A 17,278-nucleotide genomic window follows, 5' to 3' on the forward strand; every position below is an offset into this window, starting at 1 on the left:
TTGTATGGCTTCCCCCACTTATGATTTTTCAACAGAACGATTTATTCCAGTTAAGACTTTCTTTCATTTTTAATATGCTTATGATTTTTCATTGCAATAATTTATTTCGGCTGTCTTTTATTATGATCATTACCTATTATTTACTACTTTTTTCCCTCCAGATATGTTTTCTCATCAGAACGACATTTTCGATTTGCACCATTTCTCCCATTACAATTTTTCTTTAGAATGATTTCTTTCTATTTGCTCTCTCTTCCTTTTTTGTTTTCTTCCCATTATGTTTCTCAATGAAAAGGATATGTTTTGGTCACTGCTTTATTTATCTTTGGTTTTCTTTCCGGTAAAGATTTTTATCAGAATGCTATATTTCCATTTGCACCAATTATTCCCCAATTACACTTTTTCATATGAAACATTTATTTCACTACGTTTTGTTGTCTTCCCATTATGTTTTTTCTTAAGAACAACTTATTTCAGTTTTCTTTTTATTATAAAATTATTTATGATTTTTCATTGTAATGATTTATTTAGGCTTGCTATCTATTTTTGTTTCTGCTTTGTTTTCCTCCCATTGTGTTTTTCAATCACAATGATGTATTTTTGTTCACTGTCTTTTACAGAGTTTTATTATTATTCATTGCAACGATTTATTTCGGTTCTCGCTCTTTTACTATTACTTTTGGGGTTTCTTTTCCTCACAGTCCGTTTTGTTACTGTTTTCTGTTTGTTTTATCAGAATGATACATTTCAATATGCACACTTCTCTCCCCACCCCCACCCCCCGCTTACAATTTTTCATTAGAACGATTTCTTCCTATTTTCTCCCTTCTTTTTTTTTTTTTTTTTTTTTTTTTTTTTTTGTTTTCCTCCCACTATGTTTTTCAATCAAAAGGATACATTTTGGTGCACTTTAACTTAGTTTTGGTTTTCTTCCCAGTTTTTCATCAGAACAGTGTATTTCCACTTATTCCATTCCAATACAGTAAAACTGTTTCATGCCAGCATAGCTGACTTACAATGCTGTGTTAGCTTCCGGTGTACAGCAAAGCGAATCAGTCATACACATACATATATCCATTCTTTTTCAGATTCTCGTCCCACATAGGCCATCGCAGAGTATTGACTAGGTTTCTCCATGCTATACAGTAGGTCATTGTTCCTTATTAATATTGTATATAGTCATTTTCTTCCTTTGCTCATCAATCCTTAGGTAGACAGCATTAGGTGATCAAATATTTGACCGCTCCCCATGACAAGGTTGCTACTTACCTGCCCTCCATCCACCATATCTCTCCGTCTTCTCACCACCACCCCCAACAAACCAATCACAATTTACCTTAGAACTACATTAGTACAGACTTCATAAAACAAAGTTTTATCCTAAACTTTTGTAACAGACCTTTTCTCCCCAGGTTCCAAGTTGATCTTAGCAGGCCCATCAGTGGCCCTCACAGTACTCACAAAGGATGTACAAATTGCATCATTTGGTTGCGTTATCAAGTCTGAACATGACAACCTTTCCATTCTCTATGCTTCAGAACAATTATTAAAACGCAACTGTTATATTCCCAGCCCATAACTGTTCAATTACATTTTTCTTCTAAAAATAACTTAGGGCAAGAGAATCGTTTACTTTATACATACGGAATCCCAAAACGCACCCATTCTCTTGGGTGTTACAGAGCCAAAGGAAACAAACAAACCAACCAACAAACAAAAAAAAACCGGTCCAACCGAATGGATGTCACAAAAAGTGTTTCTTATGTTGGCATCTCTGTGTCAAGGACCAGAGAAAATCCTTTCTTGTTTTCAGCATAGCAACATCAATATCCCTTTCTTTTACATTCAAACAATGAGTATTTCAAAACTTTGCAGTTTCCTTCCTTCAGACACTGCTGAAAAATTGGTTACGTATAAGGATCACCGCTGTGTTGCCTCGAGCTGTGGTGTGGGTCGAGCAGGTCGGAGACCCGGCTCAGATCCCGGGTTTCCATCAAAAAAGAATGAATTCCAATTCACACTGCTTTTTTCTCTTTCATTTTCGCCTCTGTTTATGATTTTTCATTGCAACGATTTATTTCGGTTCTCGCTCTTTTACTATTACTTTTGGGGTTTCTTTTCCTCACAGTCCGTTTTGTTACTGTTTTCTGTTTGTTTTATCAGAATGATACATTTCAATATGCACACTTCTCTCCCCACCCCCACCCCCCGCTTACAATTTTTCATTAGAACGATTTCTTCCTATTTTCTCCCTTCTTTTTTTTTTTTTTTTTTTTTTTTTTGTTTTCCTCCCACTATGTTTTTCAATCAAAAGGATACATTTTGGTGCACTTTAACTTAGTTTTGGTTTTCTTCCCAGTTTTTCATCAGAACAGTGTATTTCCACTTATTCCATTCCAATACAGTAAAACTGTTTCATGCCAGCATAGCTGACTTACAATGCTGTGTTAGCTTCCGGTGTACAGCAAAGCGAATCAGTCATACACATACATATATCCATTCTTTTTCAGATTCTCGTCCCACATAGGCCATCGCAGAGTATTGACTAGGTTTCTCCATGCTATACAGTAGGTCATTGTTCCTTATTAATATTGTATATAGTCATTTTCTTCCTTTGCTCATCAATCCTTAGGTAGACAGCATTAGGTGATCAAATATTTGACCGCTCCCCATGACAAGGTTGCTACTTACCTGCCCTCCATCCACCATATCTCTCCGTCTTCTCACCACCACCCCCAACAAACCAATCACAATTTACCTTAGAACTACATTAGTACAGACTTCATAAAACAAAGTTTTATCCTAAACTTTTGTAACAGACCTTTTCTCCCCAGGTTCCAAGTTGATCTTAGCAGGCCCATCAGTGGCCCTCACAGTACTCACAAAGGATGTACAAATTGCATCATTTGGTTGCGTTATCAAGTCTGAACATGACAACCTTTCCATTCTCTATGCTTCAGAACAATTATTAAAACGCAACTGTTATATTCCCAGCCCATAACTGTTCAATTACATTTTTCTTCTAAAAATAACTTAGGGCAAGAGAATCGTTTACTTTATACATACGGAATCCCAAAACGCACCCATTCTCTTGGGTGTTACAGAGCCAAAGGAAACAAACAAACCAACCAACAAACAAAAAAAACCGGTCCAACCGAATGGATGTCACAAAAAGTGTTTCTTATGTTGGCATCTCTGTGTCAAGGACCAGAGAAAATCCTTTCTTGTTTTCAGCATAGCAACATCAATATCCCTTTCTTTTACATTCAAACAATGAGTATTTCAAAACTTTGCAGTTTCCTTCCTTCAGACACTGCTGAAAAATTGGTTACGTATAAGGATCACCGCTGTGTTGCCTCGAGCTGTGGTGTGGGTCGAGCAGGTCGGAGACCCGGCTCAGATCCCGGGTTTCCATCAAAAAGAATGAATTCCAATTCACACTGCTTTTTTCTCTTTCATTTTCGCCTCTGTTTATGATTTTTCATTGCAACGATTTATTTCGGTTCTCGCTCTTTTACTATTACTTTTGGGGTTTCTTTTCCTCACAGTCCGTTTTGTTACTGTTTTCTGTTTGTTTTATCAGAATGATACATTTCAATATGCACACTTCTCTCCCCACCCCCACCCCCGCTTACAATTTTTCATTAGAACGATTTCTTCCTATTTTCTCCCTTCTTTTTTTTTTTTTTTGTTTTCCTCCCACTATGTTTTTCAATCAAAAGGATACATTTTGGTGCACTTTAGCTTAGTTTTGGTTTTCTTCCCAGTTTTTCATCAGAACAGTGTATTTCCACTTATTCCATTCCAATACAGTAAAACTGTTTCATGCCAGCATAGCTGACTTACAATGCTGTGTTAGCTTCCGGTGTACAGCAAAGCGAATCAGTCATACACATACATATATCCATTCTTTTTCAGATTCTCGTCCCACATAGGCCATCGCAGAGTATTGACTAGGTTTCTCCATGCTATACAGTAGGTCATTGTTCCTTATTAATATTGTATATAGTCATTTTCTTCCTTTGCTCATCAATCCTTAGGTAGACAGCATTAGGTGATCAAATATTTGACCGCTCCCCATGACAAGGTTGCTACTTACCTGCCCTCCATCCACCATATCTCTCCGTCTTCTCACCACCACCCCCAACAAACCAATCACAATTTACCTTAGAACTACATTAGTACAGACTTCATAAAAAAAAGTTTTATCCTAAACTTTTGTAACAGACCTTTTCTCCCCAGGTTCCAAGTTGATCTTAGCAGGCCCATCAGTGGCCCTCACAGTACTCACAAAGGATGTACAAATTGCATCATTTGGTTGCGTTATCAAGTCTGAACATGACAACCTTTCCATTCTCTATGCTTCAGAACAATTATTAAAACGCAACTGTTATATTCCCAGCCCATAACTGTTCAATTACATTTTTCTTCTAAAAATAACTTAGGGCAAGAGAATCGTTTACTTTATACATACGGAATCCCAAAACGCACCCATTCTCTTGGGTGTTACAGAGCCAAAGGAAACAAACAAACCAACCAACAAACAAAAAAAAACCGGTCCAACCGAATGGATGTCACAAAAAGTGTTTCTTATGTTGGCATCTCTGTGTCAAGGACCAGAGAAAATCCTTTCTTGTTTTCAGCATAGCAACATCAATATCCCTTTCTTTTACATTCAAACAATGAGTATTTCAAAACTTTGCAGTTTCCTTCCTTCAGACACTGCTGAAAAATTGGTTACGTATAAGGATCACCGCTGTGTTGCCTCGAGCTGTGGTGTGGGTCGAGCAGGTCGGAGACCCGGCTCAGATCCCGGGTTTCCATCAAAAAAGAATGAATTCCAATTCACACTGCTTTTTTCTCTTTCATTTTCGCCTCTGTTTATGATTTTTCATTGCAACGATTTATTTCGGTTCTCGCTCTTTTACTATTACTTTTGGGGTTTCTTTTCCTCACAGTCCGTTTTGTTACTGTTTTCTGTTTGTTTTATCAGAATGATACATTTCAATATGCACACTTCTCTCCCCACCCCCACCCCCCGCTTACAATTTTTCATTAGAACGATTTCTTCCTATTTTCTCCCTTCTTTTTTTTTTTTTTTTTTTTTTTTTGTTTTCCTCCCACTATGTTTTTCAATCAAAAGGATACATTTTGGTGCACTTTAGCTTAGTTTTGGTTTTCTTCCCAGTTTTTCATCAGAACAGTGTATTTCCACTTATTCCATTCCAGTACAGTAAAACTGTTTCATGCCAGCATAGCTGACTTACAATGCTGTGTTAGCTTCCGGTGTACAGCAAAGCGAATCAGTCATACACATACATATATCCATTCTTTTTCAGATTCTCGTCCCACATAGGCCATCGCAGAGTATTGACTAGGTTTCTCCATGCTATACAGTAGGTCATTGTTCCTTATTAATATTGTATATAGTCATTTTCTTCCTTTGCTCATCAATCCTTAGGTAGACAGCATTAGGTGATCAAATATTTGACCGCTCCCCATGACAAGGTTGCTACTTACCTGCCCTCCATCCACCATATCTCTCCGTCTTCTCACCACCACCCCCAACAAACCAATCACAATTTACCTTAGAACTACATTAGTACAGACTTCATAAAACAAAGTTTTATCCTAAACTTTTGTAACAGACCTTTTCTCCCCAGGTTCCAAGTTGATCTTAGCAGGCCCATCAGTGGCCCTCACAGTACTCACAAAGGATGTACAAATTGCATCATTTGGTTGCGTTATCAAGTCTGAACATGACAACCTTTCCATTCTCTATGCTTCAGAACAATTATTAAAACGCAACTGTTATATTCCCAGCCCATAACTGTTCAATTACATTTTTCTTCTAAAAATAACTTAGGGCAAGAGAATCGTTTACTTTATACATACGGAATCCCAAAACGCACCCATTCTCTTGGGTGTTACAGAGCCAAAGGAAACAAACAAACCAACCAACAAACAAAAAAAACCGGTCCAACCGAATGGATGTCACAAAAAGTGTTTCTTATGTTGGCATCTCTGTGTCAAGGACCAGAGAAAATCCTTTCTTGTTTTCAGCATAGCAACATCAATATCCCTTTCTTTTACATTCAAACAATGAGTATTTCAAAACTTTGCAGTTTCCTTCCTTCAGACACTGCTGAAAAATTGGTTACGTATAAGGATCACCGCTGTGTTGCCTCGAGCTGTGGTGTGGGTCGAGCAGGTCGGAGACCCGGCTCAGATCCCGGGTTTCCATCAAAAAAGAATGAATTCCAATTCACACTGCTTTTTTCTCTTTCATTTTCGCCTCTGTTTATGATTTTTCATTGCCACGATTTATTTCGGTTCTCGCTCTTTTACTATTACTTTTGGGGTTTCTTTTCCTCACAGTCCGTTTTGTTACTGTTTTCTGTTTGTTTTATCAGAATGATACATTTCAATATGCACACTTCTCTCCCCACCCCCACCCCCCGCTTACAATTTTTCATTAGAACGATTTCTTCCTATTTTCTCCCTTCTTTTTTTTTTTTTTTTTGTTTTCCTCCCACTATGTTTTTCAATCAAAAGGATACATTTTGGTGCACTTTAACTTAGTTTTGGTTTTCTTCCCAGTTTTTCATCAGAACAGTGTATTTCCACTTATTCCACTCCAATACAGTAAAACTGTTTCATGCCAGCATAGCTGACTTACAATGCTGTGTTAGCTTCCGGTGTACAGCAAAGCGAATCAGTCATACACATACATATATCCATTCTTTTTCAGATTCTCGTCCCACATAGGCCATCGCAGAGTATTGACTAGGTTTCTCCATGCTATACAGTAGGTCATTGTTCCTTATTAATATTGTATATAGTCATTTTCTTCCTTTGCTCATCAATCCTTAGGTAGACAGCATTAGGTGATCAAATATTTGACCGCTCCCCATGACAAGGTTGCTACTTACCTGCCCTCCATCCACCATATCTCTCCGTCTTCTCACCACCACCCCCAACAAACCAATCACAATTTACCTTAGAACTACATTAGTACAGACTTCATAAAACAAAGTTTTATCCTAAACTTTTGTAACAGACCTTTTCTCCCCAGGTTCCAAGTTGATCTTAGCAGGCCCATCAGTGGCCCTCACAGTACTCACAAAGGATGTACAAATTGCATCATTTGGTTGCGTTATCAAGTCTGAACATGACAACCTTTCCATTCTCTATGCTTCAGAACAATTATTAAAACGCAACTGTTATATTCCCAGCCCATAACTGTTCAATTACATTTTTCTTCTAAAAATAACTTAGGGCAAGAGAATCGTTTACTTTATACATACGGAATCCCAAAACGCACCCATTCTCTTGGGTGTTACAGAGCCAAAGGAAACAAACAAACCAACCAACAAACAAAAAAAACCGGTCCAACCGAATGGATGTCACAAAAAGTGTTTCTTATGTTGGCATCTCTGTGTCAAGGACCAGAGAAAATCCTTTCTTGTTTTCAGCATAGCAACATCAATATCCCTTTCTTTTACATTCAAACAATGAGTATTTCAAAACTTTGCAGTTTCCTTCCTTCAGACACTGCTGAAAAATTGGTTACGTATAAGGATCACCGCTGTGTTGCCTCGAGCTGTGGTGTGGGTCGAGCAGGTCGGAGACCCGGCTCAGATCCCGGGTTTCCATCAAAAAAGAATGAATTCCAATTCACACTGCTTTTTTCTCTTTCATTTTCGCCTCTGTTTATGATTTTTCATTGCAACGATTTATTTCGGTTCTCGCTCTTTTACTATTACTTTTGGGGTTTCTTTTCCTCACAGTCCGTTTTGTTACTGTTTTCTGTTTGTTTTATCAGAATGATACATTTCAATATGCACACTTCTCTCCCCACCCCCACCCCCCGCTTACAATTTTTCATTAGAACGATTTCTTCCTATTTTCTCCCTTCTTTTTTTTTTTTTTTTTTTGTTTTCCTCCCACTATGTTTTTCAATCAAAAGGATACATTTTGGTGCACTTTAACTTAGTTTTGGTTTTCTTCCCAGTTTTTCATCAGAACAGTGTATTTCCACTTATTCCATTCCAATACAGTAAAACTGTTTCATGCCAGCATAGCTGACTTACAATGCTGTGTTAGCTTCCGGTGTACAGCAAAGCGAATCAGTCATACACATACATATATCCATTCTTTTTCAGATTCTCGTCCCACATAGGCCATCGCAGAGTATTGACTAGGTTTCTCCATGCTATACAGTAGGTCATTGTTCCTTATTAATATTGTATATAGTCATTTTCTTCCTTTGCTCATCAATCCTTAGGTAGACAGCATTAGGTGATCAAATATTTGACCGCTCCCCATGACAAGGTTGCTACTTACCTGCCCTCCATCCACCATATCTCTCCGTCTTCTCACCACCACCCCCAACAAACCAATCACAATTTACCTTAGAACTACATTAGTACAGACTTCATAAAACAAAGTTTTATCCTAAACTTTTGTAACAGACCTTTTCTCCCCAGGTTCCAAGTTGATCTTAGCAGGCCCATCAGTGGCCCTCACAGTACTCACAAAGGATGTACAAATTGCATCATTTGGTTGCGTTATCAAGTCTGAACATGACAACCTTTCCATTCTCTATGCTTCAGAACAATTATTAAAACGCAACTGTTATATTCCCAGCCCATAACTGTTCAATTACATTTTTCTTCTAAAAATAACTTAGGGCAAGAGAATCGTTTACTTTATACATACGGAATCCCAAAACGCACCCATTCTCTTGGGTGTTACAGAGCCAAAGGAAACAAACAAACCAACCAACAAACAAAAAAAACCGGTCCAACCGAATGGATGTCACAAAAAGTGTTTCTTATGTTGGCATCTCTGTGTCAAGGACCAGAGAAAATCCTTTCTTGTTTTCAGCATAGCAACATCAATATCCCTTTCTTTTACATTCAAACAATGAGTATTTCAAAACTTTGCAGTTTCCTTCCTTCAGACACTGCTGAAAAATTGGTTACGTATAAGGATCACCGCTGTGTTGCCTCGAGCTGTGGTGTGGGTCGAGCAGGTCGGAGACCCGGCTCAGATCCCGGGTTTCCATCAAAAAAGAATGAATTCCAATTCACACTGCTTTTTTCTCTTTCATTTTCGCCTCTGTTTATGATTTTTCATTGCAACGATTTATTTCGGTTCTCGCTCTTTTACTATTACTTTTGGGGTTTCTTTTCCTCACAGTCCGTTTTGTTACTGTTTTCTGTTTGTTTTATCAGAATGATACATTTCAATATGCACACTTCTCTCCCCACCCCCACCCCCCGCTTACAATTTTTCATTAGAACGATTTCTTCCTATTTTCTCCCTTCTTTTTTTTTTTTTTTTTTTTTTTTTTGTTTTCCTCCCACTATGTTTTTCAATCAAAAGGATACATTTTGGTGCACTTTAACTTAGTTTTGGTTTTCTTCCCAGTTTTTCATCAGAACAGTGTATTTCCACTTATTCCACTCCAATACAGTAAAACTGTTTCATGCCAGCATAGCTGACTTACAATGCTGTGTTAGCTTCCGGTGTACAGCAAAGCGAATCAGTCATACACATACATATATCCATTCTTTTTCAGATTCTCGTCCCACATAGGCCATCGCAGAGTATTGACTAGGTTTCTCCATGCTATACAGTAGGTCATTGTTCCTTATTAATATTGTATATAGTCATTTTCTTCCTTTGCTCATCAATCCTTAGGTAGACAGCATTAGGTGATCAAATATTTGACCGCTCCCCATGACAAGGTTGCTACTTACCTGCCCTAGATCCATCATGCATCGGACTAGGAACCATGAGGTTTCAGGTTCGATCCTTGGTCTCTCTCAGTGGGTTAAGATCAAGCACTGCCATGAACTGTGATGTAATTTCACAGATCTGGTTCTGATCTGGCATTTCTTTGACTGCAGTACAGCTCTGAATAGACTCCCATTCTGGGAATCTCCATATGCCGTGGGTGAGGCCCTAGATGTGACAAAAAATAAAATAAAATAAAATAAAAAGGCTTATTTCCCTTTTTTGCTCTGAGTTTTAAGTTCTACTAATCGGGTGAAAACTGTAGGTTCAGAGCAGACTCCAGGTGTTCACTGGTGGGTGTCTGATATCCTACCAACTATGTGAAGCAAACGTTGTTGGAAATTCAATGGATCAAGTTACGAAGCAAAAGGTAATTTTGTAAAAGCCAAAGTGAAGATTATAACCCAGCTTAGAAGCTCTGAGAACTGTTCCTCCTGTTACCTGTTAAAGGCACAGTCATATACATTTTCCAGACAAAAGATCCTACATCAAAATAACACGATGACATATTACATAAAGTCCATTAAATATACAATGTCCAAGTAAACACACACAAATCAAGCTGTATGTCCCTGTGACACCCCCGCCATAGACTTGGGAAAGTGCAATTTTGAAGAAGTTACATTGCTGGCTTTGGTAAGGGGTGGGGAGGTAAAAAAGAATCATTGCAGTGGAGCAGGTATTCCCATTTCTGAGGAGGTATGGTTGATGTGTTATGCACAAGCAGGCTGCACATTAGGGAGGCAGGGAGGAAGATGAAAGGGGTGAGGAGTACTAGGGAGAGAGAGAGAAAGAATTTTATGTTTACATTTTCTTGTGCTGCCTGAAAATGTAAATTTTATTTCACCACAAATCATCTGATAGTTCACCCATTTCCCCAAAAGGCACAAGATCCTGGTTCCAATTTTGGACCAAGTGGAACCCGTACTTGCCTTTGAATTCCCTAAGGCATTTTAACACAGCCAGGTTTCCAACAGCACTTCCAAAACACGAGTTTCTTACCTTTTGAAGCTTCCATAAAGGTGCCTTAACGAAATCCGAGAGCAGAAGACAAAGGCAACAGAGCTGGGATACCAGATCGACCAGAAATCTCTGAGCGTAGGAGTTCCCGTGGCGCCGCAGCGGAAAGAAATCCTAGCGGTATCCGGAGGAAAAGCGTTAGAGCCCTGGCCTCGCTCCGTGGGACCAGGATCTGGCTTTGCAATGAGCTACGGCTGTAAGTCGCAGATGCGGCTAGGATCCCCGGTTGCTGTGGCACAGGCCGGTAGTTGGAGCTCCATTCTACCCCTAGCCTGAGTACCTCCATATGCCCATCCCCAAAAGAAATCACTGAGTGCAATGGATTCCCTGGGTACTAGCACCACTTACTCACCAGCTTTGGGGTTTTCTTCAGGGCTCTTCTTCCCATTCTACTTCTGACAACAACGGTTAAAAGAAAATTTAGAGAGCTTTACCGGATAGAAATGTTTTACTGAGGGAGAAACAAACTGTTCACAAACAGGAAGATTCCAAACCTAAAACTAGTATGAAGCTCAGAGGACTGAGTTTTCAGGGCAGTTTAAAAAGCAAACGGGGAGGAAGTCGTTTGACCTTTACGGTGATTGGTTATTACAATGGGTATTTCCAGAGGGCAGGGGATTGGCTAACGGGTGGTTAGTTTATTCCATTTTAGGAAGGTTACTTGAGGGTTTTTGTTCTTTTTTTTTTTTTTTTTTAATAGTTTTCAAAGGCATTTACGAGAAAGAGCTTGAGTTAAATTTCCCGTAAGTTCTCAAATAAGCTCGACTTATTTTTGCTTACGTGGCTCATTCTGTTTGGTGTGCTAAAGGGATTTTTCAAGCCTGGTCTATGTTTTATTTTGAAATTTTCATCCCATTCCATTCATTTCATTTCATCGCATGCAACTCCGATCTTTCTCGGTGTCGGCACCGCTCAACTCTCGGTGTCCGCAGTTTCTAGGTGGCAGCACCCTTAAAGGCGCCAAGAGGCATTTTTGCCTTTGGCCACAGCACTGCCATCTGCACTTCGCCTGCCTTGCTGGTCGGGCACCCTCAGGAGCTCTATCCCCGGGTTGTTTGTTGCTGCCTCGGCAAGTGCACTGGGCCGGCGTTTTCTCAGAAATAGTTCCCACTAGAGCCCAGCCAGCGCTTTCTCTGGGATCGCAACCCGGAGGCCTTCCCTTTCTCCCCCGGGATGGCTGACCGCAACCGCTAACCATTCGCTTAGAGCTGGTTTCGATTTGCAAGGTTCCTTGTCCCCCATGCTCCCCCTTCACCGGCATACAAGTCAGGCGGTGCCTGGGAATGAGATTTTCTGCGCGGCCAACACCAATTTAGCGAGGCTAAATCCTTGCAAAGCTAAGGATCCCTGCACCTTGAAAGGATGTTTGCTGTTTGTTCTTTGTAGGATTAGGTTGCCTGAATGGTGAGCTTTTAAAAATTCTTTATCGGTGTGTTTTGCTCTGCTAGCGATGTGATTGGGTTGTTTCATTTTCACGGATATTTGCGTTTTAGGACTTATTACTCACTTATATCATTTTAACAGAAGTGCAGTTTCTCCCGATTTCGTGCCCGTGTCCGCGCTCAGCCGCAGCTCTCCGAGCCGCGCGTGTGCACTGGAGAGGAGGCGGAAAGCCCGGTATCCGTCTCTCCGACGACATAGTAGCGGCGGGCGGGGTGCTACTCAACGCTCCTCTCGCTCAGCCCGCGGTTTCGCATCCGCACTTTCGCCTGCAAAGCCAAGCCCCCGCTATCCCTGCTACCTCCACCTTGGCTCTCTGTGCCAAAGAGAGCTTTTCTTACTCGCCTGGAACTTAGGTGCTCTGTGAGTCAGTTCCAATTTCCGATATGAAGACCAAACCTAGGGAGCGTAAGGGATTCCTCCCAGAGGATCTCATTGCTCTCATTGATAGCTTCATCAGTTGGGAGTTTTGTTGGCACAGTATTAAACTATAGGTCACCTCTTTTACAGGCCTTCCAAAAGCCATCTGTATGATGTCTGATGTGGCGGAGTTGCTGGCACACATGACTTGCATCTTTCCCTTATTTGTTAATCCAGTAGGGGACACAACGAGGGGGTCCTAGGGTAAGGACCCAGGATAGGGTCCGCATGCCTGGTGTCTAAGGACCCAGGATTGTGTTAGACCAGAGATGGACCTAGTAATACATTGGAGAACTTGAACCTGAAATGGTGGGCCAGAAGGAGGTCCCTGTAACTAAGTGGGAACCTTAGGGATATCGGAAAAGTCAGTGATGGGAAGTACCAGGGGTCTAAATCAGCTTGGTGTTGACCTGGAACTTTGGTGATACACTCAACAATCAGTTAAACTGCCCCTGGTAGTAATTCTTTCTGATAACTTCCCTCAGGCGTTTCTTTCCATCTTGACCACTGGGCCAAAAGCATAGCTAGAAAGGAAGCAATGACTTTCACCTTTGATAGACAGACACCTGGTACATTAACAGAGTTTGAGCTAGTACCATGCATCTTACAGGCCAGGTCCAGACTCTTGGGCTAGCTGTCTACCACTGTTCTCTTGTCTTCTTCTCAACCTCTGGTGCCTGTGTTAGTCAGTTGAAGCCAGGTGTCAGAAACTAGACTTGTGGTCCTTTTGAGAGAGGAGGCCTTTTTTGAGCTGAGAAATGTGACCCCAAGAGCTTACTGCTTGTTGGTAATACCTGATTTGATCTCTTCCAACGTGGCTGTGAAGAATGCTTTATCTGGTGTCTTTTCCAGTGGACAAAACCTCAGGTTGTAACCCATGGTTCCGAAGGTCTTCCTCTGGGAGGAATCAGCTTTCTTTAAGTGCTTGGATGGGTCCCTGACAATAATGTAAACTACTTATTGCCTTTGAGAATCCCTGCTTCATACACAGCTTCGGCTACATGCATGGGCTGCCCAGGCATTATTTCAAAAGGGAGTTATTGATGTTTATCAAAAGTGATACCCCTCCTAAGGTTGAGGAGTACCAAGAGAAGAGCTTTTGGCCCCGCAGAGGGACTGGAAGGGGAAAGGGCCAGTGCCAGGGAGCAGGAGCATTTCTCCAGGGAAGTGGAATTCCCAGGGCTGCTTTTTGCTGAATTTCTAGCACCCAGCACATGTGACCCAGGTTGACCCTGGCTTTGCCAGATCCCTGGCCACCCCGCTGTGCCCAGGAGATCAAGGCACTGAGGGTCCCAACTGGCACTGGCCATCTGATCCCTGTCCCCAGATCCCTCCCCCAAATCCAAAGCAGGAACACAGGGAAAGAGAGAGTTGTTGGGATTTCGTGTCATTTATTAGGTGAGGGACAGAAACATCCACAAAGGTCTAATGAAGACGAACTGTTACATGCTTGGGAAACCGGAGAGGTGTCTTTGTAATAACATCAGTCCTAGGAGATCTTCCGATGAAGGGATGAAGGGTCTCCAGGACCTAGAGGCAGTGGGCGAGGCAGCCCAGGGGGTTTGCCAGCCACTTCAGGGAGATCCGCCGCCACCAGCGTTGCGACGTCGGGTGGTGCCTTCCCAGGCCAGGAGGAGGGCGATGCTCCTCTGGTCGGGTCCCCGCGGTCAGAGGTCTCGGCTTCCAGCTGCTGGGCCCTGGGCGCCAGAAGACTCGCCCAGGGAAGCGCTGGGGGCGGGCGGCGGCCGCTTCTCCCCGGGGCGCCTGTGGCTGGCGGCGGGTCCCGGGCGTCGTGGGCGTGTGCGGGGCCAGCGGCTCGGCGCTCGGCCTGCAGGCGCTCTGAGCTCGGGGTCCGTGCTTCGGGCAGAATGGGCGCAGCAGCCCGCAGGGGGTCGAGAGGAGTTCCCGACTGACGTCCTGGTCGTCCCAGGAGAGCTGGCCCAGACTAGGATACAGAGGGAGCCGCCAGCCTCCGGGGTCCCCCGAGCTCAAGATTTGCAGCGCCTCTGGTTCCTGGGAGTCCTCGGCGGAATCCCAGGGCTCGCGCACGCAGCGGGGAACCGTCTGCTCCATGGCTTTGCGCAGAGAGAGGAGGAAATGTTTAAGGGGTCCTTACCTGGCGAATTTATACTTTGCCTGGCCCTTGGGGATCCAATCAGAGGGTGTGAGGGTGGGCGGTGCCATTTTCTCAGGTTGCAAATAGCTTTAGGAAGCGGGGACGTGAGGAGGTTCTGGGCAAATCCAATCTTCTTGGGTGGAGTTGGCTGAAGGTGAATCAGTTTTGCCGCCTTGATAGGGTTAATTGTTGTTGTTGTTGTTTGCCTGTTTGATTGATTTTTTAGGAGTTGATGAATTTTATTCCGTTTATAGGTGTACAGCAATCTTGCGTGTTTGTTTTAAAGAACGATAGGTACAGAGGCTCCGACAAGACAAGCTATTTGGAAAGTTACCCTTTTGTGAAAAGTTTCCTAAGTGCCTGACACTTTGTGTGTGTGTGTTTGTTTTTGCGTTGTCTTTTTAGGGCCGCACCCGCGGCGTATGGAGGTTCCCAGGCTAGGGGTCGAATCGGAGCTGTAGCCGCTGGCCCACATCACAGCCACAGCAACACCGGATCTGAGCTGCCTCAGACCTACTGCACCACAGTTCATGGCAACGCTGGATCCTTAACCCACGGAGGGAGGACAGGGATTGAACCTGCATCCTCATGGATACCAGTTGGATTCGTTTCTACTGCACCACAACGGGAACTCCCAAGCACATTTCTTTTCATTTTTCACTTTATTTTATTTATGTATTTATTGATTTTTGTCTTTTTAGGCCTGCACCCGTTGCACATGGAGCTTCCCAGGCTAGGGGGCAAATCAGAACTGTAGCCTCTGGCCTATGCCACAGGCCTATGCCAACACCAGATCAGAGCCACATCTGTGACATACAGCACAGCTCACAGCAATGCTGGATCTTGACTCTGAGTGAAGCCATTAAGTGAACCAGCTTCCTCCTGGATGCTTGTCAGATTCATATCCACTGAGCCACACATTTCTATTTAAACTGCCATTTCTGGCTTGTAGAAGTGGAATTCTGGGTCAAGAGAATTCACACTGAAGCATTTCATGCATAGGGCCATATTATTGCCTTTCCAAAGATCCTTTCGAATTCATTCCCAAGCTGTGCTGGGGAGTTACTACTCTAGCAACATGAAAACAAACGAAGAGTTTAATACAGGTCACCAAGTTAGTCAAAGTTCTATCTCCTTGTTCCCCTTTGGTTGCTTTGATGTTATGGAGCCCTGACCTGGGCCCCAGCTCCCCTTTCAGCCACAGAAGCCCACCTCCACACACCCACCCCCCCAAATACCGCTTGTAACCCTGACTCCACCCACCCAAATCAATTGCACAGGCAGAGAATAAGGCAACTGGTTTTAATCACATTGGAATTGACAGAGAAGCATGACAGTTCTGAATCCAGCTGCAAGAAAGTTCCTTAAGAGAGTATGGATTCCTGAAGAGAGATTTGCTCCTTGGAAAACCTGTCAGGAATCCAGGAGAGGAAGGACCTATGAGGCGTGTTCTGCACCCCAGAGACCTGGAGGCTCTTCCCCCAGCAAGGGAGCAAGGCGGGCCTAGGGGAGCAGTCCAGCCAGGCAAACGAGGGTCACCGCTGAGTTGACTTAGGCTCCAGCCCAGGACGTGGGTCGAAGGCGAAGTGTGGGCCGGGTGGCAGGCTGTGGTCCTTGCCTTGCCAAGTTCCCCTGGGTTTTCTGCAGCTTGGTTGGGGTGTGGGGTGGCTGTCGGCCTGGCTTCCTGGAGGCGATCTGGCTGCGTGTCTAATCTGCCTGGGCTGCTGCTGGCATCTCCTGGCTGTTCAGGCCCAGCAGTGCCTTGAGGTCTGTGGCTTCGGCCTCTTCTTGAGGGGACTGCTGCTCCATCCCGGATTAGGGGTAGCCGGATTAGGGGTAGCCGCTGGCTCTCGGACGCGTGGGTCTCGGCAGCGTTTTGGGCAGACCTCCACTGGAGGATGGTCCGTGTGTCTGGCGCAAGCGTGTTGCAGCCTCCCACAGGCACAGTAGAGCGGGTCCTCGCAGAACTGGGGGCGCTGGCAGGAGGGGCGGCTCAGCGCAGGGAAGTTATCCAGAGCCCAGGCCCAGGCCTGTTCTCGGTTCAGGCCCGGGGGCATGTGGGGCTCTGGATGTGCCCATCTCCAGGGAGGCTCTTCCAGGGTGGGTGCGTGGCCTTCCATGGCTTCAGCCTCCTCACCAGGCAGAGACCAGGAGCCTTTCTAAGCCAAGAGGTGAAAGATTCAGCCTGGTTCTGAGAGCGCCTTTTATACTGTCTGTCTGCTGTGGGGGTGGGAGAGCTGCTTGTGCTGGTAGGTGGGGACAGAGTCTCATTTGCCTTGCAAATTGCCTCGGAGGCTCATGGGATTGAGGAGAAAACTACCTCTTTCTGGGAGGAGCTCTGGACATTGGGACTGGTTTTGGTGATTGGGTTAAAGGAGGGGGATGGGAGGAGAGGAAGGTCCCTGGGGAGAGAAGCCCAGCCCTGGTCCATCATTTCTATTCATTCTCTCTCTATATTTTTAAAAAAGTCCTCTACTC

General features: G+C 43.5%; 1 protein-coding gene and 1 long non-coding RNA gene across 2 annotated transcripts; both read right to left on the reverse strand.

Moving 5' to 3' along the window:
* Positions 832-11,366, reverse strand: LOC100523870. Its single transcript, XR_299536.3, has 3 exons — positions 11,177-11,366; positions 10,807-10,938; positions 832-9,972 (listed from the first exon to the last, which is right to left on the reverse strand). It is a non-coding gene; the product is annotated as an uncharacterized LOC100523870 (long non-coding RNA).
* LOC102162127 (annexin-2 receptor) lies at positions 14,215-14,757 on the reverse strand. Its single transcript, XM_005657618.1, has one exon. The coding sequence runs from the start codon at positions 14,755-14,757 to the stop codon at positions 14,215-14,217; it is 543 nt and encodes a 180-aa protein (XP_005657675.1).

The sequence above is a fragment of the Sus scrofa genome, chromosome 16 (assembly GCF_000003025.6).
Source record: "Sus scrofa isolate TJ Tabasco breed Duroc chromosome 16, Sscrofa11.1, whole genome shotgun sequence".
Lineage (NCBI taxonomy): Eukaryota > Metazoa > Chordata > Mammalia > Artiodactyla > Suidae > Sus > Sus scrofa.

Bases quoted from the DNA above. Each gene is read 5' to 3' on its own strand.
- LOC102162127 (XM_005657618.1), bottom strand. From the start codon at position 14,757: ATGGAGCAGACGGTTCCCCGCTGCGTGCGCGAGCCCTGGGATTCCGCC.